Below are 26,005 nucleotides of genomic sequence, written 5' to 3'. Positions count from 1 at the left end.
ACATTCAAGATAGAAACACAGAGTCATAGAATTATTTGGGCTCTAAGGAACCTGAAAAACAATCTAATTCCACCTCCCTGCCATGGGCAGGGACACCTCCCATGAGATCAGGTTGCTCCAAGCCCCATCCAGTCTGGCCTTGAACACTTCCAGGGTTGGAACAGCCACAACTTCTCTGGGCATCCTGTGCCAGGCCTCACCACCCCACAGCTTGCTGGCACCCAACTCCAGCATCCCCAGCACCACAGCCAGCTACCATCAGGGTCCTCTTGTGCCTCCCCTGATCCAGAAAATGTCAGATGCTCCAGCAGGATCCAAGACTGCTCCAGGCTGCAGCATTAGGCCCAGAATTCACACAACCAGTCCAGATGCTGCTGTAGGACCTACCATGCACTGTCCCCCAGTGCTGTCCCTGAGCCCATTTCACCAGCACACTAAAGGGCATGGGGAGGCTCTCTCAGGCCTGACAAAAGTCTCTGGCCATAGGACCATTACACTGGGTCACTGGGAACAAAATGTTCTAAGTCCTGAAGTTTGACTTTGTGTGACTTCTTCTTGCTATGGAAATCCATGCCTCTTACAGCAGACTCATTGAAACGTAAAGGTTTCTGCCTGAGAAACAACTTTGCAGTCTTTCACTCTCTTACAGTATGGGGAATTCACAAAACCACATAATTCAGTCACTCTTTCTATCTTAACATGAGACACTAGGGCACAGTGGAGCTCTAGATTCACTGAACAATTCACTTCTGGAAAGCAACAGAATTTCTCCATTTCTGTCTCTGTTTACTCGTCTGCAAATATGACAACAATCTACTTGATAACAGTTCTTCAGCTCACATACAGCCTTCAGGTCAGGTGTGGAAAACAATCCACAATTCGCATATGCATTTGGTTATAGGATTGGTGGAGCTCAAGAAATAGCCTTTTCCTAGAAACACCCTTGGGAAAGCTCTTGAAGTTGGGAGATCTTCCTTCTAGTCACAAGTCTGGACCTACCCAAGACTTTGATGTACACTGCACCTATTATCTAACACATGGTCAAGAAACTGCCCTGGCTCTCCAGCTGGAGCCAGACTGAAGAATTTATCTGAAATAAACAGGGGATCCTGTATGGAAGAGGCCTGCACCAGCCTCTGGATTGCTGACCATTTACGTCTGCCAATGCTCCCAAGTCATCTCCTGAGCTTCCTCTCCTGTGAGGGAGAGATTCTGCAATATGCTAGGAAGCAGGTAGGGTAGGGGAGACTGCAACCTCTCACTGAGACACATTCTGGAAGGTCTGAGAGGATGTGTTGTGAAGGAAAAAACAAACAAACAATCAGAGGGAAGTGTAGAGCAGAGGTAATTTACCCTCAGAAACTTACTGGGCAGCCAAGGGGCTGAATCCTGGCATTCTTTAGCACCGGTCTGCAGCACAGGTTTTGATCCAGAGGCAGGAGCAGTCCCCAGGGGAATGCAGACCAGGCTATGGGCTCAGGTGGAGTGCCCAGGCAGCAGGAATGTTTCCTCAACCATCATCAGAGTCCGCTAGTGAATCTGCATGGACGTCTACCACACAACATCTCAGGTACAACCAGAATAGGAAAAATCAATATGAAATCCAGCCTTGATGAATTCAGGTCCGAAATGTAATTCAGGACCAGGATAAAAACCTGAACTGCCCAGAAGTCCCACAATACTGGTGTGTGACACTGCTGGGAGTGACTGCTTCTTTCAGATTAGAAAGTCCTTTAGAGTGTCCTCAGCCATCCTCTCTTACCAGCCACTTTCCAAGCCAAACTCTGGTGCTTGGGATTTTCTCACCAACCTTTCTGTATTTTGATTGGCTTTCCAAGGCCAGGCATAAATAACTCCATTAGCTAGATGCTGACAGAAATTATTCACTCAGGGAATAAGCACCTTGGCAACCTTGGATGCCATGGTCTGGTTGACATAGTGGTGATCAGTCACAGGCTGGACTCGGAGATCTTCAGAGGTCTGTTCCAACCTAAGTGATTCTGTGATATTGCGATGAGGTGTCCCTCAGGGAGAAAGAAGCCTTCAGTTGGTACTGCAGCAACCGCCCTGGGGAACGGGAGCCGGAGTCGCAGCTGCAGAACGAGGAACAGCAATCGGAGAATGGGGAACTGAGACTGGGGGTCCGGACCGCCTCAGCGCTCTGCCGTGCCGGGGCCGCCCCGCCCCGTCCCGCCCGCTGCTTCAGCCGCTTCCCGCGGGCCGCCCTTCCCTGTGCTCCCCTGGGCGCGGCCGCCCTCATGGCGCTGTGTCGAGGCGTGCTGGGCGTCTGTCTCCTCTGCCTGCCCCTGCTGCCGGCGGCCGGTGAGCGCGGGGAGGGGGGAAGGTGCGGGAGCGGCCAGCGGGGGGGCTCCGGCGTCGCTTTCGGAGGCGGCGATCGCATTCCCGGGGAGGCCCGGCCGAAGCCCCCGGTGGGGGCTCAGCTCCCTCAGTTCGGTCGCCCGTGCCGGGGCTGGGGCTGAGGAACACTTGGTTTTGGGGCTGTGGAACCGGGATGTTTGGGCCTAGGAACGCGTGATTTTGGGGGTTGTGGGACTGGGGTGTTGGGGTGGAGAGCGAGTGATTTTGGGGGTTATGGAACTGGGGTGTTAGGGCTGAGAAACGCGTGGTTTTGAGGGCTGTGGAACCGTGGTGTTGGGGTTGTGGAACGGGTTGTTTTGGGAGTTGTGGAGCCGGGGTGTTGGGGTGAGGGACGCGTGATTTTGGGGGCTGTGGGACCGGGGTGTTGGGGTGAGGGACGCGTGATTTTTGGGGCTATGGAGCCAGGGTGTTGGGGTGAGGGACGCGTGATTTTGGGGACACCTGGTCCCGGCGCGGGAGGTGCCCACACTCAAGCAGTGGTTTTGGCGCGGAATTCCCTCGTTTCGCCGAGGGAAAAGCGCTGCCGAAGTGTGCTGTGTTTGTGTTGAGCCGGGGTGCCGGCCAGCAGTGGCTGCGGGACCCCGCCTGATACGGGCTGCTGGTAAGTAAGGTAAGGCAATGATGTGCTAAAGTGGCTGCCGGTTATTCTTGAAGCATCCCATTGAGAACCTTCACCTTTTCACCCCCAACACAGTAAATTCTACCCTTTTACTGGAAGGTAATAGAAACACTGATATGTTAAGTGATGATATCACATAAACAGCACTACTTACGTAAGCTTGTTTGATGATTGAATTCACAGATCAAATGCTGTTATTGATAATTGGGTTTTTTTTTTTTCACCAGCCCAATCTGTTGCTATTTTGTTATTGTGCTTAGAGGATGGACCTTGTGTTCTTCCCCGACATCGTCGCATGGTTAGAAAGAGTGGATGTGATGACAGAACTTAGCTGGTGAGGTCTCAGAGAAGGAGAAGCGCTCTTTATATTTTATATGTCAGTGGTGTCACTTGATTAGAGAATTCAAATTCTGCACAAACCTATGCAGGAAAGTTGCTTGTGACATACAAGAAGACATTTGACTTGGTCACAGTAATCCAGGATCACAGTTTTCACAGTTTGGGGGCTGAGCTGAAATTCGTGTGGCTGAAACGGTCAGAGTTTTATCTGTAAGTACTTCAAGGTATGAGGACCAGAAAAAGGGTTCTTCAGGCTGATTCACCATGTAGGTGCTATAGCTGTAACTGTACTTACTGCTGTGGTTGGGGACTGGGTGGGAAGAGTTTGGCAGCTGTTAAAGGTTTTGTGTGGTACTGATGGTGTGAAATTATCAGGCTAATGCCCTGCAGGATAGGAGGAACCCCCCAGTAACTGGATTGTGTTGGGTTGGGTGTGGACTGTACCTGTTCTCAGGTGATTTAAATAATTATCCCACCAGAAGACCAGCTGGGTAAAAAAGTGCCATCAGTTGATGAACTGGAGAATTCAGTCAGTTTAGGAAGTCTTATGGACGGCACAGTTGATAGGGAAAGAGAGGAACAAAGTAGAGGCATCACATTCTTCTCCTTTGGTGTGCTCAGCTCAGCCATCTGAGAATTAGCATAGGCCTTTGGTTTTCCTTGTTATTGTGCTGCAGTAGTACAATTGTGAGATGAAGGTGGGAATTTTGTTGGTTGCCTTGCTATGTAATTTCACAAGGTATTTTGGAATTGGTTTAGCTACCTGTCATTTCCTTGCTAAGGATAGAGGAAGGAGGGAAGAGTCAGGTGGCATTAGGTGTCCGCAGAGGAAAGATTTGATCGACCATGTGTAAACATATGGAAAGCTCTAAAAAGTACTATGTTATGGGTACAGAATTCCCTTTGTTTCCAATGAATGAACCTTCATGTTTAAACCCCTAGAAGATTTGTTTTTCTTTTTGTCGTTGGGTGTGATGCCTAATTTTTTTCGTTTTTTGTATATTTTTCATGTATTTGTAATTTTATAGACTGTAAATACGAAGTTATAACTTCTAGTACTTTTCCTGTCCTCTCCCATAGTTTACTAAACCCTTACTAATACATTCTTGAAATTCTGTTTAGTCTTGCCTTTAGTCTAGCAAGGACATTTTGTTTTGCACTTTACATTTGACACAGTAAAATGTAGGACTAAGAAAGACTGAGGGAGGGCTCCAGGGCAGAACCCGAGGGAGAAATTACCTAACCAACTGTTCTTCTTACTGGACAATTTTTCATAGATATACTAATCAACCTTATAAGAATTGTAGAAATACTGTATCATGTATGCATATCACCATATTGTGCACCATTAAGGCTTTCAATTAAAGACTTGCATTTTATATTATCATTCTAACACTGGAAAGGTTTTGTGTTTTGTTCCAAGCAATAGATGAAATATTCAGGTATTTCTTGATGCCAGAGAGTGAACACTGAATTTTCAAATGTTAAAGTCAGTTTAAATACTGTCTTTGCCTCTTCCTATTTGCTTTATCTGAACAATTTACCTGAAGGAATTTGAGTTTTTTGGATGGAGTGTGGTTTAGGAGAATGTCTTATTAATGTGATATGTGATAGGAAGGAAAATGATGAATAGAAACCAGCTGACTGCAGCATTTGTCACTGAAAAATGAAGTGATACCCTTCTTGGGAAATACTTCTTGCTTAAACTTTGAGAAGTATTTTTATGCAACAGTTAAAAGCTTTTAATGTGCCATTCTTATGGTGCAGTTATTCAGGCTTGGAAGGGCAAAGGCAGAGAAAACAGCCAGTCTCTTAAGGTGTGTGTCAACCAATGCAATTCTGAAGAGTGGGGTGTTCCCTAGGGGAGCCATCCTGGTCCATGAACATCCCCATTGTATTACACTGTAGTTGCACCAGGTGATTCTGCAGTGGGAATGCTACTAGACTGATTTTGCTCCTAAGAATCTGTTATATGACATCTCTGTTTTCTGCAATGGATTATCAGAATTAGGATTTTCTATGAAGTAAACAAAGCAACAGGTAGAAACAATCAAGTCATGTGGAAATACAAACCTTCAGTGAATGCAGTGGTGTTGCATCTTTTCCATCAAGTCAAATCTCTAGGAAAATTTAACATTTTCTTCGAACTGATCTTAGGGCTTTTTTGGTATTTTTAACCTTTTTGGCAACTCATGTTGCTCTTTGAGTCTTTACAGTAATTTGGTAGCTACCCTCAGATATAGTGAAGAGGGTATCACCAACATCTTGTATTTTCATGCAGTTTAGTGCTTATGTCTGTATGAACATTTGGATAGAGGTGCTTGATGAAGGTGTGTGTGAGGAGTAGTTGTTTGCCTTTGCTATACACTAAAGGAAATTCTTGGTTTGTAAGACCTGACCCAAGTACTTTCAGCTTATTTCAATGTTAACCGATCTGGTCAGTATGAGAAAAGGACTTTGTATGATTTTCTTTAACTACTAACTATTGGTTTGTGACTCTTTTGCAGTTTTGGGTGAGGATTGTCCAGCATATACTGGTTATTTTGGCAAAGTACAACTTGCACAACCCTGTCCTGATTTCTGCTGTGGAACTTGTCTGAATCGATACTGCTGCTCTAATGTATTACTAAAATTTGATGAACAAAAACTCCAGTGCAATCAGCTTAATGAAAGGTATGAAGCAAACTGAATGTATACAACACATAAATCTGTCATCAAATGACAAAGACACACTGTTTAATGGGTAAATCTTCCTAAAGGACCTTTCTCCTTTATATCTCTAGCAGGCTCTATCAGGAATCAACATTAGTGCTTGTTACTTACTTGTGAAATGGGAAGAATAAGCTGGGTAAATTAATGCATGAGCTGATGTGTGTCTTCTTGATAGTTTTCTAATGCTTACACTCCATTTAATGTTTCTGAGGTTGTCTGACATAGAAGACCCTGCGAAAACTTTAATGAAGATCAGAGAGAAATTGAGGCATGTCCGTGAATCACAGTCCGACAGCTGGTTGGGATGAAGTTTTTTAATACGCTTTTTTCTACCTTGGTGGGAGGGCTTAAAGGCCTGATACTATATGCATTGATGCTTGTTAAAATTATTGTCACTGTCAGTATTACTATGTCATATGGAAAGTCCTTGTTATTGAAAGCTTAGCACTTTAGAATGCTGCAGGACACCAGATAGGCACCTGCTCCAGATGGAGAATGTTACCAAGTGAAAGGCATCCCAAAGGAGCAGAGAGGACACACTCTAAAAACATCTGTTGCTAAGTTTTAATCATAGCACAGAGCAGATAATGTGGAAAATTGCCAGGCTTGCTGTGAAGAATCAATGAGGCTGGTTGAGCAGAAACCTGAGCTGAGCCACTTGCTTATCTTGCACCTGGCACAGGCAGGGCTTAACCACTGAAGGATGTCTGTGGTGGAACACTGGCCTGAGCTCAGTGCTGTCTCTGTGCAGCACAGAAGAGCACCCACATCTCTGCAGGGAAGGCAAAAGGCAAACATCTCTCCTCTTTACCCAGGCATAAGAGGCCTTGTTCAAAGTACAGATGGGGTCCTTGGAGGCCATGGTGATGTGCAGTGGTAGTGTGGGAGCAAAGACTGTCAGATATCCTTTAGCCAGGTGGAATGTCACACTTCTGTTCTGCCTTTGGTTCAGTTTGACCAAAAGTAACAGAAACTCTCATAAAATTGGTGTTTGATTTTCTTCATGTAGAGGATGAGAATATGATCCCACTTTGTGGACAAATTGCTGTGCTTGCTCCTCTCTCCTCTTCACAGCAGGGATGCCTGTGTCAGCATACCTGGGTGAAACTAAGCTTAATTAATGGTGAAGGTGAGCTTAGTAAAAAGCTAAATTTATTTTTGTTGTTAATCACTGACTAACTTTAGTTACTTAGGGCTAATGCAGTAAATGCATTTATCCACAGCTGCTCCAAATCTATGTATGGTCTATTTGATTTTGGATTTTGCAAAACTTCTTGGAACAGTGCATCTGGCAAATGTCAATTACATACTTTTAGCACCACAGGCAGCAAAAATAATCTTTTTAGTGTACATTACCTTTCATAAGCACTTGAAACTTAGCTAGGTAACTTGAATAAGTCATAAATTCAATTTTTTGAGATGAATTGTCTTGTTACAGGATGCCTGACTCACAGATTTTTCAGGATCCTGATGATTTCTTTGATTCTCCTGGCCCCAGGTAAGCCATGCAAACTTTTAAAATGGGATTTGTATAGAGGTTCTTCATTGTGTAATTGGTTCATGTGGACTTGGCAGTGCTGGGGTAACAGTTGGACTCAGTGGTCTTAAAGGTCTTTTCCAACCTTAATTCCATGATTCTGTGGTGCTAGAATACAAAAATAGAAAAACTACTTTGTATATTAAGAGTGTGGAGCATTCAAAATCTGTGTACGTGTTGGAAGAAGGAGAGACATGAGGAAGAGGCTGGATGATGCTATTTAGACCGTAACAGGCTCAGTATATAATAATGTGTATCCTCCCTGCTGAACTGGACATTGAAGCATTAGCACAGAATGACAAACATTTGGGGTTGGAAGGGCTCTCTGGAGATCATCCCAATCCCCCTGCCAAGACAATTCCCCTGGAGCAGGTGACACAGGAATGTGTCCAGGTGTGACTTGAATGCCTCCAGGAAGGAGACTCCCCACACTCCCTGGGCAGCCTCTTTCAGTACTCTGCCATTCTTATCATAAAGAAGTTTTTCCTCATGATGAGGTGGAACATCCTCTGTTTTAGTTTATGGCTTTTACTCTGTGCTTTGTAGTCTTAGAAAATCCATAGTGGCACTGGAAGACTTTTTTTTTTTAAGTATCTCCTTGGTGTTCTAATCACAGAATGTTGCAGGGTTGCAGTGGATGTTAAGGATTATCTATTCCCAGCCTTCCTCTGCCACGGCCAGGGACATATGTCCCACTTACTGAAGGGCCATCCAGCCTGGCCTTGAACACGCCAGGAGCATCCACAGCTTCCATTGGCAACCTGTTTTAGGGTATCACCACTGTCACAGTAAAAACGTTCTTCCTAATATCCAACCTAAATTTCCTTTCTTTGAATTTGTACCCACCGCTCCCTGTCCTGTCACTCCAGTTCCTGACAAAGAGCCCCTCTGCAGTTCCCTGTAGCCCTTCAGGCACTGGGAGGTGCTGTGAGATGCCCACACAGCCTTCTCTTCTCCAGGCTGAGCAGCCCCAGCTCTCCCAGCCTGTCTCCTTTAGGGGAGGTGCCCCAGCCCCCTTATCACCACGCTGGCTTCCCCTGGCCTCCCTCCAGCGCTATCTGCCCTTAGGCTGGTGCCGCCCGAGCTGCAGTGCGCTGGCCGATGGTGTCTCGGCGCAGGTTCGGCCGCTCGGATGGCGGCGGCGCTGGGCTCCCCCTTAAGGGGCGGTGCGGGCGCCGTGACGTGCGCGGGGCCGGGCGGCGGGAGCGGGGCGAGCGGCGGCGGCGGCGAGCATGGAGTGAGCGCGGGGCTCGGGCTGCGGGACGGGACTGACAGCTGCGGGGGGAGCCCGCCCGCTGCCTGCGGGGCTGCGGAGGGCTCGGCATCGGCCAGCGGGGGCGGCGGGCGAGGGTCGGGGCCGTGCGCCCGCCGCGGCACAGCTGGGAGGAGCCCCTGCGCCGTGCGAGGCCAGGCACATCTTTTCCTGCGGGGGAGGAAGGAGCCGCGGTAAAGGCAGTAGGCACTGCCGTGCTGGTGTGAAGGGGGTACATGCATGTCTTGGAGTCTTGCTCTCTTCCACAAGGAGCAGGGTTTGATGTAACAAATAGCTTGGAGGAGGGATGCCCTTCTCAGCTACGCTGATCTTCTGTCTTCAGACATGTGGTTCCAGTATAGCAGATGTGAGCCTTATCTTGAAGTTAGGGCTTGGTCTTTGTAAATGACAGAAAAAAACATGTAGGAAAGAGCAGTTAAATTGTTTTAATTACCTTTGTTTTCAGCTATGGAATGTGTAAAAAGAGAACTGTGGATGTCTCAGCTCGAGAAGATGGGTGGCTTCCCTTTTCCTTTTCAGTGGCTTTGCATCTTTGAAAAATTGGTGCTGTGCAAAGGCCTAGACTTGACATCAAACTTACCTTCTTGTTAGAATTGTTTTTTTATTAGAAAGGTGGTAATTGCTCACAGGAATACTGTCCTTGAAAAGCTACCTGGATATGACTCTGGAGGAAACCCACATCTCAGAACTTTCCAAAATGACTTGTGACTGAGCTGTCCCATGTAGAGTGTTTCAGTACCGGGAATTGCAGTGAGTGGAACGGTGACTGTAGCCACCGGGACACCAAGTAGGTTTTTGTTTAGTTACAGGCAGTGCCCGGAGATTTTGTGTTGTATGCTGGGGTTTCTGTGTTTTCTTAAGCAGTAAGCTGTGTTCCTTCTGCAAGAGTTGTCCTGCTGCCTTGCCTGCAAGGTGTATTCCACCCTCTCTCTCCATGCCAATTGCTTTTAAAAGGCAGGTTTTGCCTTGTTTCTTGATGACTATGTTTGTTTTAATTCTTCACTGTGTAGAGAGAAGGGATGGTGTCAGTTGGAATATTTCTTTGTATCTCCAACAAGAGGCACATTCTCTTTGAACAGTCTGTAACATGACAGGAGGCAGCAAAGGGCAACTTCCTTTAGTGCCCTGTTCTTTCTAAGAAGTTGCAAATATTACCTTTGACACTGTCCTTGAGAGGAGGTGATGTTTCCTGGCATTATGGGTCAGAAAGTGTTTAGTTCCCCATTCTTGCATCAGGCTGATTTCTAGATCAGGTTACCACCCTGGCGCAGTGCTCACAAATCCTTTCTTTTGAAAAGAGCTTGTCCTTTCTGAGGGCTAGTTAAAAACTACCTGTGGACTTGCCACTGGACTCTGTGGTCTGGGTATTTCTTCTCCCTGCTTGGAATCCTGCCACAATTACACCCTAATTCTAAGGACAGAGTTAGGGTAGGGCCACTGGTGGAATGTTTGTTCTTTGTTGTCTTGCCTGGCTGAGCAATTTCTAGTTTGCTTGTCCTTTTGCTTTTTTGCTGTGTTTATTCTGAGGTCTTTTGCAGAAGTGCAAGCAAAGCAGCAGTTTTCAGTAAGTTTCTTTTTAGTATCATCTTCCAGTATTAATGTCTTTCAGTGTTTATATTGAGTAGAAGGTGCTGTTGAGGCAGGCATCCCTTTGGGACAATCCTTTTAAGTTTATCTCACATTGCAAGCAGTCCATACCCTGTAATCTTTGGACATTTTAAAGACAATAAATTGCACTCCATTGGGGTGTTTTAATAATGCACTTCTAAGTACTTGAAAGCTTTTTGCTTCCCAGAATGCTGCATTTGGAAGCAAATGTAAGCATTCTAGGAAAAGTATACAAGTCAGGGTTAGCTCAGATTCAAATATTTTACTTAGTTGATTCGTCCTTAAAGATCATGTGGAGCTCTTAGATCAGGGTGTAGGCATAGTTTTCATACTGCTGAACTTGATAAATTTGTCACAAATTTTCCTTGATCATAAGTGATTTCTCCAATTTCTGCTGCTAGTGAATGTGTTGTGGCAAGGGTTTACTACTGGAAGGTGTTTCAGGATTTTTTTACCCCCATTTTAAGTGGATTACTAAGCTTTTTCCTGCTGTACTCTAGTTTCAAAGATGGATTGTGAGCAGTAAGGTTAATTTAGTTGCTTTCCCCTTTTCATTCTGCCATACATAGTATTCTCATTTTAAAGAACTGTACAAAGAGAAGAGCACTGATTCACTGGGACAGAACTTGTTATTATTTTCATTGGTAATGTGATTACTTAGCCTTGGTATGCCAATTTTCCAGTAGTGACCCTTAGTGGAAAAGGAAATTAGATGACTCATATCCACAATTCAACTAATTGTGAAGTATTTGAGTGTTTAAGGAGGTGGAGCAATGCAGAACATCTGTATCAGAGTTACAGAAGAAAATAATGTAGTTGGGGCAGCTGATACCAGACTAATTGGAAACAAAACCTCACATTGTATGTGTACACAGTTAATTTGGCTCTGTTTCTGAATGAATTTCTGCCTGTACGTTACAGCAGATTGTGTAACAGGTACAGTAATGATTGAGGCAAGACTGTTCCTCCTTATGAGAAGGGAGAGGCAGAATGTCCATCTTCCTGGAAAGCTTTGGCCAGCAGAGACAGACAGACCAGGCTTGTTGGATAGGGATGTGCTCATTTGGGGTTTGGGCCATGTGTTGTCTTGTGGCTTCCTTGTCCTTTTGTGATATGGAGAAAATCCATGTTATTCTGCCTGCCTTTGTCTGAAATGTGGCATCTGCAATGGGCTGCTACAGGCTAACCTGGCAAAACCAGCCTATTTCTAACAGTGAAATATATGATTATCCTGATTTGCTTTGTCTGGTTTAGGTATTTTCAAGCCCATATTTTCCTCTACAAACAAGGTCAAAAATACTGTGATATTGAACTATGCCCCATTTCTCCTCCACTGCTCTCACTATCAGGGACTCCACTTTATTCCTCCTGGTGTATTTGGATACTCCAGGATCTGTAATAGGTTTTAGTGGTAAGAAAGTAAATAATGAAGATAATCACAGAATTGTTAGGATTTGAAGAAACCTCTGGAGATCATCTAGTCCAATCCACTTCCAAGGCAAGGTCACCTGCAGCAGGTTACACAGGAATGTGTCCAGATGAGTGTGAAATGTTTCTAGAGGGAAGACTCCATGAAAATTGGAAAAAAGCTTATAGAAATGTTAGCAGTCTCTGTTTAATGAGCAGAGGATTTCCTTTCCAGTGCTGGCCCTTGATGTTTTCTGTAAGGAATGAGTTAAACTGCATACAGCCTGTTCTGTGAGGCTGGTGTTCAGGCACAGGCTAATTCCTCCAAGGAATGTAAGCTGCTTGCCTGGAAACAACTGAGACTTGATTTGAAGCTACTTAAAAAAGTATTCTGTGCTTTTTACTAGCCTGAAAAGTAAACATCAGCTTGCTCAATTAGCAGTGATAACTTGCATTGCAGAGCATTTGGTTTTGTGTTCACAGTGTTTTTCAAGAAGCTTCTTGAAGGTGGCAGAGTTAAGAGTTGTGGTGTGTGCTGCTGTAGGCACTTGGGTTTCATTTCCTCTGAAACCAAGCAGGAAGGGGTAGAAAAAAGCTGCCCTGGTGCAAGAGGCAGATGTGCATGGCTGGGTTAGCGTGCTCTGCCAACCACAGAGGGCTGGTGTCAGCAGCAAACAAGACAATTTGGCCTGAGCCAACAAAGACACAGCAAGATTGATCACTTGGGTTTTGTTCAGGGGTTAATTTTCCTGTGGCTGTGTACTTCATTGACTGTAGGTACCTACCAGGGTAGTGTGTTCCCTCTAGCTGTGGGTTTTGCTGTGCCTCTGTGTAACTCTGAAAACAGAAATTTTTTACCATACAGGTTTGACTCTGGGGAGAGCTTGTGGAAGTGGTTGCAGGAAGGGTAACACTTCGAGAAGGATCTTATAGCCCAAGAAACAAAGATCCTTTAAAACTTCTTTAAAAGACCACAATGGCTATTTATTAGGATGTGTAAAAGTTTGAGCTTGTGAGTTCCAACTCTGCTTTTTCATATACTGCCATAAAAAAGCCATGGCCTGAGGTGTAGTTGGATATATTTGCCACAGATTGTGTTGGTAGATGTGTTATGGGAGGAGGAGAATACCCTAAATTGCCCAGCCTTTTCAAACTGCAGCTGTAGGGTCCTCTGTGAAGTGAACAAATTAGTTTAATTTCAGGAAGTTACCAGTTGGGTAGGGGATTAGCCTTTTTTGAATACAAAATCTTTGTTCCAAAACGTTTTATACCAATTCATTTTTGATGTGATACACCACTGTGCGTGATCTCTGGCTCTCAATTCCACTGATTAAAAAAAAAAAAAAAAAAAAAAAAAGTTTTTAAAATTTATTTAAGGTTGTGAAGGGAACTAGTCATCAAAGTTGCTTTTGTGACTCTTTTGGTGAAGCTCTTAATAAACAATGCCATTTAAAAGAAGTAGTGATTGGTCAGTGACCTCTGCTGCAGTGGTCTGTTCTCATTTGTACAGTGTTAGATTTTCCTTGATGATCCCTGTTGTGCTGGATGAGTAATATTCCAGAAGAGAAGGGGAATGTGGAGCAGGATGTCAGTTCATAGTAGTACAGGATAATTCATTTACGTAATTTAAACTTTGCTCCTGCCTGAACACAGTGCTTGGAAATTTTATATGTGTGATGATCTATGAGTAATGTGGGTAAAAAAAAGGTGTGTGTCCTATAAAAGCTGGGATTATAAGGCAGGTAAAACAGGTGGGTGTAATCTAGTCCAAACTTCCTTTTACTGCAGTTCCAGTGTGTTTGGCAAGACATACACCAGGTTTCAATTTGCCAGGGAAAAAATCCTTTATCTCTTTGGCCAAGTTAGTTTCAATTAGTTGTTAAATCTGCTTTCTAGAAATAGTATGGTATTGGCAGTAGCAAATTCATAATATTGCAGTTTTTGTGGGGAAATTTTTTGTGGCACTTAGTTGTTTTGGGTTTGTTTGGGTTTTTTTGTTTTTTTCATTTAAATTTATTCTGTTAATTCAGTTAACCATCTAAGAAAAATCTTTCCCATTGCCAAATTTGGATGTGGGGGTAACATCCTGTATCCTTGAAGTGGGTGGTGGGAAGGGAACTGACTCATGCTGTTTGCCTTAAATATCTGCAATCAATCTACATTCTTCTTTTGCCACTAAAGAAACATTTAAAATTTATTTACCACCTGCAGAAGCAAATGCCATTAATTGTGTTTAAGGACAGTTTATATGCTAGGGGTCCTATAAACTGAAAATTATCTGGGGGCCTGCATGAAGCTGGCAGTGTTAATTCTTGCACTGCTCATAAAAGACTTCAGTCCCTCTGGATGCAGCCTTGACTTTTCCTCTTGTTATGTGCATATTTTAATGCACCAGTTACTTATAGCAATTACTCAGTTGTCTACAAAGTGTACAATAATAGATTTCCTGGCAAACTTCACCGGAAAATTGTAATTTTAGTATGTATTTTGAAAGGATTTGTATAAATAGACTTAGTTAGTACAAGTGCACTCTTTATGTTCCAAGAAGAGATGCATGTATACATACTTCATAATAACCTGTTGGATCAGGGTGTCAGATGCCCGAGTAAAACCACGAACTGCAGGAAGTTCCCTCCCTGCCACTTTCTCATAAAGCTGTTTAAAAACATGTTGTGCTCAACATGTTATTTTAAAAATGGAGAACTAAAAAAAATAATGTAAATATATTATTAAAAGAAATGGTTAGCTTTATTTCCAGTAGGTCTTTGTATAAAATTAAAGTTTATTATTTTGGGCTTGAAGTAATCCACATCAGATTCCTATTTGAGCAAACACCTAAAGGCTCCATTCAGTACATATTTAGCAAACTTCTTCCCAAAGGATTCTTGCCTTCTCTTTTTCTGTAGCATTCTGACAGTTGCAGTATTTCTTGCTTCCCATGGCATTATTGTTGTTGTTTTAGGTTGTTTCTCATGTCAGACTTGGGTCCCTGGGCTGTGCTCAGCTGTGGGCTCTGGGGATGTAGTTCAGGGCTGTGCTTACTGCAGGTGAACAGAGGGGTTGTTTTGCTGGGGCTCCTGTTCCAAGCTCTCCTTTTGGGAGTACCCAGAAAGATTTATGGCAGGTAGTGCTGAGTTTTAGGGGTTTTCATTTAATCTGTGTCCCTGGCTGGAGCAGTTTGGAGGTAGTGATGGCTTGAGCTGGTGCTGTTCTGAGGGGTTAGTCAAAATAAAGTGAAACCCTTTCCATGACATTAAGGGACTGTATGTGGGCAGAACTCCTGGAGAGACACTCTGAAGTGCTAATTGAGTTAACATTTGTCTGAAGCACCAGACATCACAGTTCCAATCCACACTTCACTGCATTGCAGAGCATTTAAAGTGACTTTGCAGTTATTCAAACCTGCCAGTTTGATGAAACAACCAAGATTTTGTAAAACTGAAATCATGCTGCTCAGTGTGGGTTTCAGGCAGCCTGTTGCCTACCACAAGAATCATTTGGAAACTTCCTGGTTGTGTAGAGATCCTGTTTTGGAGAGGTGGCTAAGGCTGCACCAGCAATTACTGTGATTGCACCTGGTCTAGGAGGCTTAGCTGTGGTGTATATTTTGATTGTCTGCTTGTGCTCAAGCTCCTGGCTGTGCTAAAATAGGCTGGTCACTCTAGCAAGTGTTAAAATCAGGCTAATGTTTTCCTGTGAGTTTGCTTTCTAAGTAAAAATAAATAATTTTTGTTTCATCTTTAGGAAAGCGATTCTTACGTTTTGAATATTTATGCTAAAACATTAAACTGAGGAAGTGTGTTGTTAGTAAAGTTGTAAAACTAATCCCTTCTGAAAGGCTCTTGGGAATTCATATTGCTTTAAAAAAAAATTTTATTATTTTCCTACTAAATTTTAGAGGCAGTACGTGGCACTGTATGGCTGTGACTAAAATGTTAGTTAAGTATCTCTTTCTGTGGACTTGTTTGGTCATGTCCTACACCTGAGTCAGGGCAAACGTGGATATTTACCAATTTCTGGGAACTGGATCCTTTTCTGGAGAAGTAAGGAATGACGTGCATATGCTCAATTTTTTATTTTACTTTTAGGAATGGTCTAAATTATCTTTAAAGTCTTTCCAAACCATCCTGTATTGCAGCCATAACTCATTATTTGTAAATGTTTGTTTTTCAAAAGCAGCAGTGCTTTTCAAAAGAACCTCACCAGTGTGTTTCTCAAAGCATGGAACAAATCTCAGAATAGATTAAAAACTTGCACAATAAAAAGGCTGCTTAAACTAATTTTTCAAAACTAGGTGGCCTCATTGTTCATTTGGATATTTTTTGTTTTAAGACAAAATTTTTAGTGTGTCCTACTCAAAGGCATAGATGTGTGAAAACTTGTTTTGATTCAGCTTACAAACTGTCACTGACTTACAAGAAGTCAGTGAACTATAAGAACTATTAAGAAAAGTTAAAAATACATTCCTGAAATCAAAACTTTGATATTTGAAAATGCTTTAAATAAACTCTACATTTTTTTCCACTTGACTGTTCAAGATTGAGATCTCCAACATGAACAACTGCCTTGAGAATTAACTTCTACAAGTAGTATTATTTAGATCCTGGGCTTGGTTCTCACATTTTAATATATCCATTGCATTTTATTCAGTCGTGAAAGGGGTAAAATAGGCAAATAACTCCCTTTATCTGAGGTGATAGATATTTTGAATAATTAGACAGCTTTAAAGGTGAGTCTGTGAGACATTTTCATTACACATACACTGCAGTGCCTTCCAGAGGTGAGAAGATAAGGGCAGGAGAGAGGTGGTGGTAGGAAAGGGCAGGGTGTTATCTCTCCATTTTTACTGAATGGAGTAAATCTCTCCATGTTTGCTTTTCCCTATGTTTTATAAGAAGCTGCAGTTTGTCATTGCTGCAGTAAAACTGCAGTTAGGTTTGATTTTGGTTTTTATTAAATTGTTGGCAAAAGTTCATTTTTCTGTGAAGAGAAAGAAGCAGGAAATGTCAGTGAATGAGCTCAAGCTGTTTATAAATGTGTGCTTTATTTAGACTATGGTATATATAATGTGGGAGTCTGGGAACCTGAATTGTGACTGATGCCAGTAGAGCACTCTGAGCTGCTGCTGTGGCTGATTTCTGCATTCTGACGTTTGTTTGCAGAATGCAGGGGTCAGGTGTGCTTTCAGTTTTGGTTGGCTTTTGTTTTCTTGTGGTTAACCATTCAGGGGAAGAATCTGTAAGCAGCAATCCCTCACATTTATTCTTTTTTATTTATGTACAGTGCTAACAGTAATTAAATTGTCGTTTAATGTGAATATGATTTTTTTTCCCCAATATTTTAGAGCCCTTTAGTCAGATTCATCAGGTGGAAGCAAATAAATGAAGCAATTTTTGTGTAAGAAGGGAGTTAGCACACTGCAAGGGAGTCTTCATACAGTACCTGGAATGTCTTGTCTCCTGAAGGCTAAAAGGTTCACTGAGTAAAGTATGTTGAGCATCATTCTGACTTCACTTGACTATCATCTGTTAGTGGCAGCCTTCCTGCAGCTTTCCAAGTAGAGGGATATCACTTAAATGATCAAGAAGTGCTCAGGCCAGTACTCCTTGGACAGTAAAAAGACATTGTTACAGTAAGGTAGTGACTGGCCATGCAGAAATTCTGAAAGAGTATTGCTAGTTTTGATTGTCAATAAAAATAGTTTTAAATAAAAATCTTTAAGAACTCCAGTGTTGAAAGAGAATGTTGATGACATGAATTACAAGTTCACAGCATTTACTGTTTTTTCTGTAAATGTCTCCCTACTTAGTGCTGTTCCAAAACATCAGCCTGCATGAGCCCAAGCACTGGCAGGAAAATTATCTGCTGTGAAGTGGGTGATAAAAATGTCTGCCAGTAATCAGCTGTTACACTCCTTAAAGAACTGTGAGAAGAGCTGACTCTTCTCTGTAATTTTACTTGCTGGGTTGTCTCTGAAAGCTTATAATTTTGGTCTGCAGCAATCAGACAGTGTTTCAGTGGGTAGGACTGGATCACAGTGTTTGCATACAAACACAGAACTGCAGTGTGTACATCTGACACACCTGCACTTCAAACATGTGTCTCCATATTAACTCTCAAAAGATGGGTGCAAAATGTCCCTGTAGTGGTTGTGTCGATTTTTGCCAACGACAAATAGTGATCCAAATGCACAGGTGTGTCTAAAACTAGGTGAAAGTGAGGACGTGGTGTGTTGGTTTTTTTAGCTTTGCTTTTGTTGTGTTCCTTATTAGAGATGAGATAATCTGCTTCATTGAGCAGGAAACTTTATTAAAAATAACAAATGGAGCCCATGGTCATTGTTTTTATCTGTTGATGGCAACTTGGCTGCAGATGGGCTTGTGCCTGCCATCTCTCCTCATATCAGAAATTAATTCAGTCTGAAGGATAAGGGGGGCTGTACCAGTTTCCTTGCTGTACTCAGTCATTTACGATGAGTAAATATTTCCTCCGCTTTATCTCAAATTTTCTGGTATCTTCGATCCTGCCTTTGCTAAAGTTCTAAGAAGTTCATTGTCTGTACAAGTGAAGAATTTTAGTTGTCTTTGTTAGCCCTAATCTCTTTCCTTGACACAAGAATTTCCTTCTTACATAGTTCACTAGAAAAAAAATGGGTTTTTCCTTTACTGGGGAAAAAGCCTGAGGAAGAACCTAGAAGACTTTTATTTTGTCTCTGCTACTGTTGCTGGAGAATAACTGTGTATTATGGATGTGATGTTAACTTTCCTAGTGAGAGAGCTAATGCTTATGAAGATGAGAGAGCACTTAAAAGCTGGGTGCTTAGTAGTGCGTGCTTAGGGCAGCATCTCAAAAATCTTTTGTGCAAATAAATGGGGCAAAACACGCATGTGTTTCTCAACACATTATTTTCATCTTTACATCCTGTGGTTTTGGTGCAGTAATCCATTTATTTTCCTGGCAGTGTTTATGACATGGTTCCTGTGACTTCAGGAGGCTGCAGCAGTTCCTGCTTCCTGTTTTAGATGTAAATGCTCAGTTGCAGTGTGTATGGGCAATCCACAGTATCCCATTCAGTACTTGATGGTTGTATCCACAGTGTGCTGCATTTAGTCAGTGCTCAAGTCAAATACAGTTACAATTTCATAAAATCACTGTTTTGGAAGAGATTTGACTCAAACTTTTTCTTCTGGTTTTTGTCTAAACAGAGTAAAATTGATGCAGCCTCTCTTAAGGGGAAAGGATGCATTTTAAGTTGAGCCTTTTTTATTTGTCAGTGCTTGTGTTCAGTCAACGCTCAGTTTACTAAGGGTTAAATTGCTCTAGAAGACACTGAGGTAAGGTCTTTTAAATTTGGGCTAGGGCTAAAGCATTTTGCAATTATTTTTGTCACTGATTCTCAAATGTATTTTTCACATTTGGTGGGTGTTTGGTAGCCAAGTGAAAATTGCTGGATTCTATGGTGATGTGTAATTTTGTTTAAAGCTGTTAATAAGAAACTGAGCAGGGAAAAAAACAAAGAGAGCTCTGTAGCCAAAATCTCTGCCAACAGGCAAAAACAGGATAGATGCAAAAGCTGCTCTCCGGTCGTTATTTTAGAGCTGGTTGTTCGTTAGCAGTGACTTCCTGCAATTGTTCCCAAAACTGATGCATGGTGTATTTTTTAAAAAATAAGAGTGCTGGAGACTTAGGCTACTATGGAAGATGGGCTTTATTGATTTCAGACAGTAGGAAACAGAATTTCATTTAGCACTTTAAAGGCAATTGTCACTGGCTTTGCTGTGATACCTTTTCTCCCCTGTGTGGTAAACAGAACTTGTAAAGCTTCCACAGGTAACTTGTTTTGTCTGCCTCCATTATTTTGTGTTCATCACAGAAGTCAAAGCTGTTGTAATCTCTGGTCTTCCCATAATAAATTTGGGAGTTTCAGGCAGTGTTTCTATATCCCATAATGTAGCCTGGCATACTTGATGTTGCAGTAAAGTCAGAATTTCAGTTCTTCCTGGCTGTGTGAAACATGGATTCTAAAATACCTATTTACAGGTGCCAAGGAGCCTGCCAAGAATCTGTTCAGTGCTGAGATTGTCTTGAGTTTGGGACTGGGAGGTCTTGGGGAATGTGGGAAGAACTTGCTGTCACCCTGAAAACTGGGATGCTTCAATGTGGGCATGCTCTGAACCTGTGTGTTCACTAAAACAGCAACAATCACAGTCAGACTAAAATTAGAGGGACCAAAGACTCTGTCAGGGGTGGTTCAGCTTCCCCTGGCTTATCAGACCTGACCTCCTGCAGCACTGCTTTGCACAGTTATTTCTTAATCCAATGATTACTGAGAGACTGGAGGTGGAACAATGTGTTTGTGCAGGTTTGGTTAAGGAGTGACCCTTAGCAGTTCTGTTGGTTTCTCTCTTGCAGTTTTGGAGGCTTTATTGCCATTGGAGTTACTGTTTTTGCAGTGATTGTCATTAGTATTATTCTGTGCCTCACCTGTTCCTGTTGCTGTCTGTATAAAGCATGTCGAAGACCACGGCGTAAGTAGCTCTAGATTTATTTTCTTTTTTATGTCTTTGAAGAGGGTTTTTTTTTAATCCCTCCTGGTTAATTGTGTTTCTGTAAGAGGTGAAAATATTCTGCTCGGAAGTGGCAATACCTAAATATTAAAAATCAGCATTTAAGCCATTTCAGAATGTGAAGTTGCAGAGAGATGCTTTGGAATATTTTCTGAACATTTAGAAGTTCCCTTCCCTCCCACCATGTGAGGGGCTCTGGGAGTTGTCTGGGATTTTTGTTTAGGGACCACCAGCACTAACCATGTTCCTTTTCCTTGCCTGTAGCTGTGGTGACCACCACTGCCACCACGACAGTGGTTCACTCTGCCTATCCCCAGCAGCCAGCAGTGCCACCCAACTACCCAGCAGCTCCATATCAAGGCTACCAGCCCGTGGCTGTCCAGCCCCAGCCAGGGATGCCAGTGGCTCCATACCCTGCACAGTACCCTCCCCCTTACCCCATGCAGCCAGCAGGACCCCCAGCTTACCATGAAACTGTGGCAGGTAAGACAGCACCAAGTGCTTCTAAACAGCTAAAGGGACACTTGCTCTGGAGAAAATCTTGTGTTATTTACAGTTATTATTTTCTATGGCTGTGTTAATATAAATGTAAACAAATTATGTAAAACTCAGGTTATGGTGGGTGCTGTTATTCACCCTGGTGGAAATTTCCTTATCACTGTTTCTGTCTTAAGCTCTACCAGAGGAGGTGTGAGCTTGAGCTGTACTGGCAAAGTTTGGCAATGTGTGGGACTGTCAGCAAATCCTGTAGAACATTTTACTAATTCAGCTGACATTTAATATTAAAATCAAAGCCAATTAACATATATATGTATACATGAGTTGAATGTTTCCACATTCCCTTTCTAATCTAGTATTTGCTAGCTCTGTTCTGTAAGAGCATGTAGTGACAGGACAAGGGGGAATGGATTCAAATTTCAAACTAAAAGACAGCAAGCTTACATAATTAGGAAAAGTTATTAGGGAAAAATAATGTTTTCTGTGAGGTTTGTGAGGCTCTGGCACAAGCTGGTCAGAGAAGCTATTGACACATCTCTAGAAGTGACCAAGGCCAGTTTGGATGGAGCTCTGAACAACCTGGTCTCATGGAAGATGTCCCTGCTCATGACAAAGGGATTGGAAGGAGAAGTCTATTGACAAATTGCAGTTAGAATTATCAGGACCTTTTTTCTTCAGCTGTCCTTTTTTCACAGCATTGTTTTCATGCAGCCTTATTGTTGCAATGACTAATTCCCACTTCTGGTGGTAATGTTCTCTGAACAATTGGCTACAGACTGCTCAGAGGGGCCAAAACTAGACTGTTACTTGTAGGATCTTCAAGCCCTCTTACAAACCTCACTCTTCATCCTTTTAAGTAACAAAGCATAGTCCTGACTAGTAGATAAATGCCCTTAGAAAGTAACTTCCAGGACAACTCAAATATAAAATAGCTTTTCATGGTGTGAAAGATTTGCAAACTGTTAGAAATTTTACAAATGTGCAAACCAGCCCCACATGTGAAAACACTGACTTGGCAGGACTATTGACTCTATTTTTCTGTTATAAATGCCAAAGAAGCTGTGGGTTTTACAGGATTATGCCAAAGTGCTTTGGCTCCATCTTTTTCGTATGAGGAAGCCAATAAATTAGTCATTTCACTTCTCTCTGGCCTCTCAGGCTGTTGCTGGTTTGTTAGTTTTTAAAACAGTTGTTCTGTTTTTTTTTCTGGGAACATACCAAAGCACTTTCCATGTTGGCAGCTGAAAATACCTCACAGTGAGAGTTCTTTTCTTCATTTCTCCTTCCTGTTAAGCAAGGAGCAGGATGTTAATTAGGTCACATGCCAGGGGAGAATACCTACTCTGCCACACAGGAGCCAAACCCACTCACTTTACAAGATCAGCAGAAGATAACCACACTTGCACTTTCCAGGGATCTGATCAGGTGCTACTTGAACAAACTTGTGCTGTTTGACAGAGGTGAAAATGAAGATGCCACTTGAAAACAGCTTTTCTCAGAATAGTAGAAAATGAAGATCTCTTCCAAGGGATACACATCTGGTATATAAGTCAGACTCTTTCAGGTCCTCAGTAGTGGTGGGATATTTTTTCCCTTTTATTTTAATTTCTTAATTAATTTTTTGACACTTAGCAAGAAGGCATTTTCCCTGAGGGAATCCTAAGATGACTTCTCCAATCTTTTTTTTATTTTGGCCAGTGTTTTTTTCTCAGCACACTATCAGGTATATCCACTTGTATGTGCACTCCCAACTTCCACTGGCTCTTTTGAGCCAAATCTGTTCCTTTTTTTTTTTTTTTAGACTAGGTTCTCCCCTGAAGGCTACTTATGTACACTCGCATCAAGAAGCCCCAAAGCCAACAAGAACAAAGGTTTTTGTAATCTTACTTCTGAAGTGCAGATGTTTTATGAGTGAGCAAAGCTGTTTTCAAGTCCAGTTAAGATACTGGCTAAGTTGAACCCCTTAACTGTGTGCTCAAAACAGAAATTGCCATTTTATATGTAGAATTCAGAATGTACATTTTACAAATCTGTTTTTTTCTTGTGTTTTTCCTTTGCAGCTGGTGCTGGAGCCCCTTACCCCACCCAGCCCCCTTACAACCCTGCTTACATGGATCCTCAGAAGCCCACCTATTGAAAAGCTCTTCTACCATGCTTCTGCATACAAAAATTGTCAAAACATAACTTGTTCTGTTTACACCATGCACCTGTACTATATTTTTCTGGAAGACATCAATCTTTTGTCTGAGAGTGAAAAATCAATTCAGTAATTTTTTTTAATGCTCCAAGGATGGAGTATTTTTTTGCAGAAGTTAATTTATACCTCAAGCAAATACAGAAAGAGGTTTTGCTCTAGATACAGTTGGAGAAGCGTGAAGGAGTATTTCAGAAGTACAGAACCACAATACCATTTGCTGTGCAATAATTTTGAGAGGAATGGTCTAATATGAGCATTGTCAAATACCCAAAGCTGTAGCAGTCTTTTGCACAGTATTAAAATGTAAAATCTTAACCTCTAAGAAACTACCTGATACATGTTATGTAAGTTCTGCCTGTTCTGAAGCTTATATTGCTAGGTAAGCTATCATTTGATACATTTCATTTACCATTTAAAAGGGAATTTTCCTTTCTTGCATCACATTTACTTTTGGTAAGGGGTAGTAAACCATGTTTAATTGCCTTTGAGCTAGTTCTAAGTAGCATGAGTTGGTTATTTTCTTGTTTTCTGTCCCAATTTTAAGTTTTATAAACTGTGCCTCCACTGGGTGTTATAGCTAGAAATTAGCTTTCTGCCACTTAATGGACCAAATAGATCAAAAGCTGAAACCATGAAAATTCTTCATAAAAATTATTGGATGATTATTTCTTGTTCAGATAGTATTAGACAAGCTTAATTCAGCCATCTGTTGTTGATGAGTTTGTAATTAAAATCAGCCCCTTAATCACACGTTAAGCAGAGGTACCTTGGCAGCATTCAGTCCTGCCTCATCACAGAGAAGAAATTTATTTTACAGGAGAGATGGAATATCAGCAGAACATTGGGATTTTCAAATGCTCAGGGTTTTTCCACGGTCTTGAGTGGGAACTGTAGATGTCAGGAGTCTAAGAATTACAGACCTTTATAAATCCAGGCTGTATTGGAGTAAAAGTTTGCTGGGTGAGGGGCCACAGTGGGCATTAAACTTCCCTTGTGTCTTCAACATTCCCATAAAGCTGAGCAGAGAATGAGAAGTCAGGGTAAGGAAGGATTTGGTCACAACCAGGCAGTATATTTTTAAGAAGGTAATGCTGTCAGTCAGAAACATTTTGAGATATCCTTATGACTATTAACACTGCTGGGGCTTTAGGCTCTATGAGTCTCTCAAACAAATAAGGTGTTGTTTTTTTTTTTCCACTGTCCTCAACAGTTCTGTCTTTTCTGACATTGAAATGCAATTTGTTGTTAATCCTCACAGAACAATATATAGTTATTTGCATGTATCACTGTGACATAATCAGTGAAATAATTTTAACATATCTTTTACACTGATTTTATTTTTTTAGAGAGGCTATTGAGCCATTTGTCCTGTGATTCTACATTTGGGGTATATTGTTTAGTGGCATTGTTTTATGACACAGTGGATGGAAATTGCTGCTGTCAAAGGCAGTCTTGTTCCTCTTCCTGACTTTGAGTCTATTTCTGCATTATTCTGATTCTTTTTTAAAGGAAGTTTTCAGGGCATTTCAGAAGGAACTTGTTGAAAGCTTTTACATTGGAGTTCATGACCACCTGTGCCCTCTGTTACACCTCTTAGTGTGGAAGTTAATAGCATGAAAAGGTGCCAAGAGGCACTTACAGAGCAGGTGTTCATATATCCTATGTCTGTGTGTTCCTCCTCTTTCCTGCCTTGTCAACTGAGAAATTGGGCAAAATTTCATTATACTGTCAGGTGTTACATAGGCTGAACCAAAAAAGCATGGTGTCTGCTGTATGGAGGAGGAAGTGTTGCATTATAAATCAGAATGTTTCTGTGGGAGGGCACTGAGTTAACTGTAGAAATAAATCCCTTGCTACAGATCCTAACTATTCACGGAGAGGACAGAGACTGTTCCAGCACTTTTGTTAGCCTGGGTAGAGCCAGGCCAGGGAGAGCACAGCTACAGCATCCAGTGTGAGGCTTCCTGAGGTTATTACTGTGCCCTGCTCTTCCTGTCCCCCACCTGGTGTGACAAAGGGAGCAGCTTAGGGCAGTCACTGTGTCATCTTTGGGTTATGAGAGAGAAATCTGAAGTTTCATGGCAGGATGGCTCAGTCCTCATCCCTGAAGAGATGGGAAGGAAGTAAGGTGCCAGCAGGAACAGACATTCCCAGGTATCAAGTTTTGAGGTGGAAGTTGTACAGACCAAGCGGATGGTCCTGAATTGTCACTGCTGTGTGTGGTGGTTGGAGATAAAGGGTAGGGTTAGGGAGCCTGAAAATGGACACCTTTCCTTCAGTGGGCATTTCCAAATTACAGCTATGTACTAGTGAAGAGATCAGTCACTATTACTAATTCAGCTACAAAACTTACTGAAAGAAGGTGAAAGAAGGTCCAGTTTACAGTTAATCAGATTGTAATTAATTTAACGTTAGTGCATTAATCATCATTAACAGTGAGATGTAGGACCAAATTTTATTTGGTTCTTGCCCTGCAGCCTTGTTGAAGCTTGTTTTCAAATACTGAAGAGAATGGGATGGTTGCAGAAAAGATGGAGATGATCTTTAAGTTTTCAGTTTAAGCACTGCTGATGTGTCAGTCCCAGTATCTGTTGCCTTCATGTCACACTTGTTCTCCACAGTGATGTAGGGAGGGAGCTAAGACTTTAAATGTTGATATCTTATTTTTTTTAATTCTGTAAGTGCCTTTGTTTCAGAAATGTTTTGTGAAATTAAAGACAGTAGAATATTGAATTTACTAGATAATCATTGTTGCTTTTGTTACATACTGTAACCTCGCTTTGTATGTTGTTTGTAGGTTAAACATAAGTATTCAAACCAAATAGCATAAAGTCTATGCACCTTTGTAATAAATGCAGTGTTTGAAGTA

At 42.1% G+C, this 26,005-nt stretch overlaps 1 protein-coding gene across 5 annotated transcripts; it reads left to right on the top strand.

The window, feature by feature from the left end:
- The first annotated feature begins 1,881 nt into the window (after positions 1–1,881).
- Positions 1,882–26,005, top strand: SHISA5 (shisa family member 5). 5 transcript variants are annotated; one of them, XM_079316578.1, is made up of 7 exons: positions 1,882–2,322; positions 5,845–6,010; positions 6,261–6,347; positions 7,488–7,547; positions 20,287–20,402; positions 20,706–20,924; positions 23,000–26,005. In XM_079316578.1, the coding sequence occupies exons 1-7, from the start codon at positions 2,259–2,261 to the stop codon at positions 23,074–23,076; spliced, it is 789 nt and encodes a 262-aa protein (XP_079172704.1). In that variant the 5' UTR covers positions 1,882–2,258; the 3' UTR covers positions 23,077–26,005. The 5 variants fall into 5 exon arrangements, with proteins under 5 accessions (XP_079172704.1, XP_079172705.1, XP_079172706.1 ...); XM_079316579.1 differs by lacking the exon at positions 23,000–26,005 and adding an exon at positions 22,244–22,474 and having other exon boundaries at positions 2,164–2,322; positions 20,706–20,939; XM_079316580.1 differs by lacking the exon at positions 1,882–2,322 and adding an exon at positions 2,887–2,989.

Source organism: Erithacus rubecula (genome assembly GCF_903797595.1).
Source record: "Erithacus rubecula genome assembly, chromosome: 13".
Taxonomy (NCBI): domain Eukaryota; kingdom Metazoa; phylum Chordata; class Aves; order Passeriformes; family Muscicapidae; genus Erithacus; species Erithacus rubecula.
This window is presented reverse-complemented; position numbering and strand designations above follow the sequence as displayed.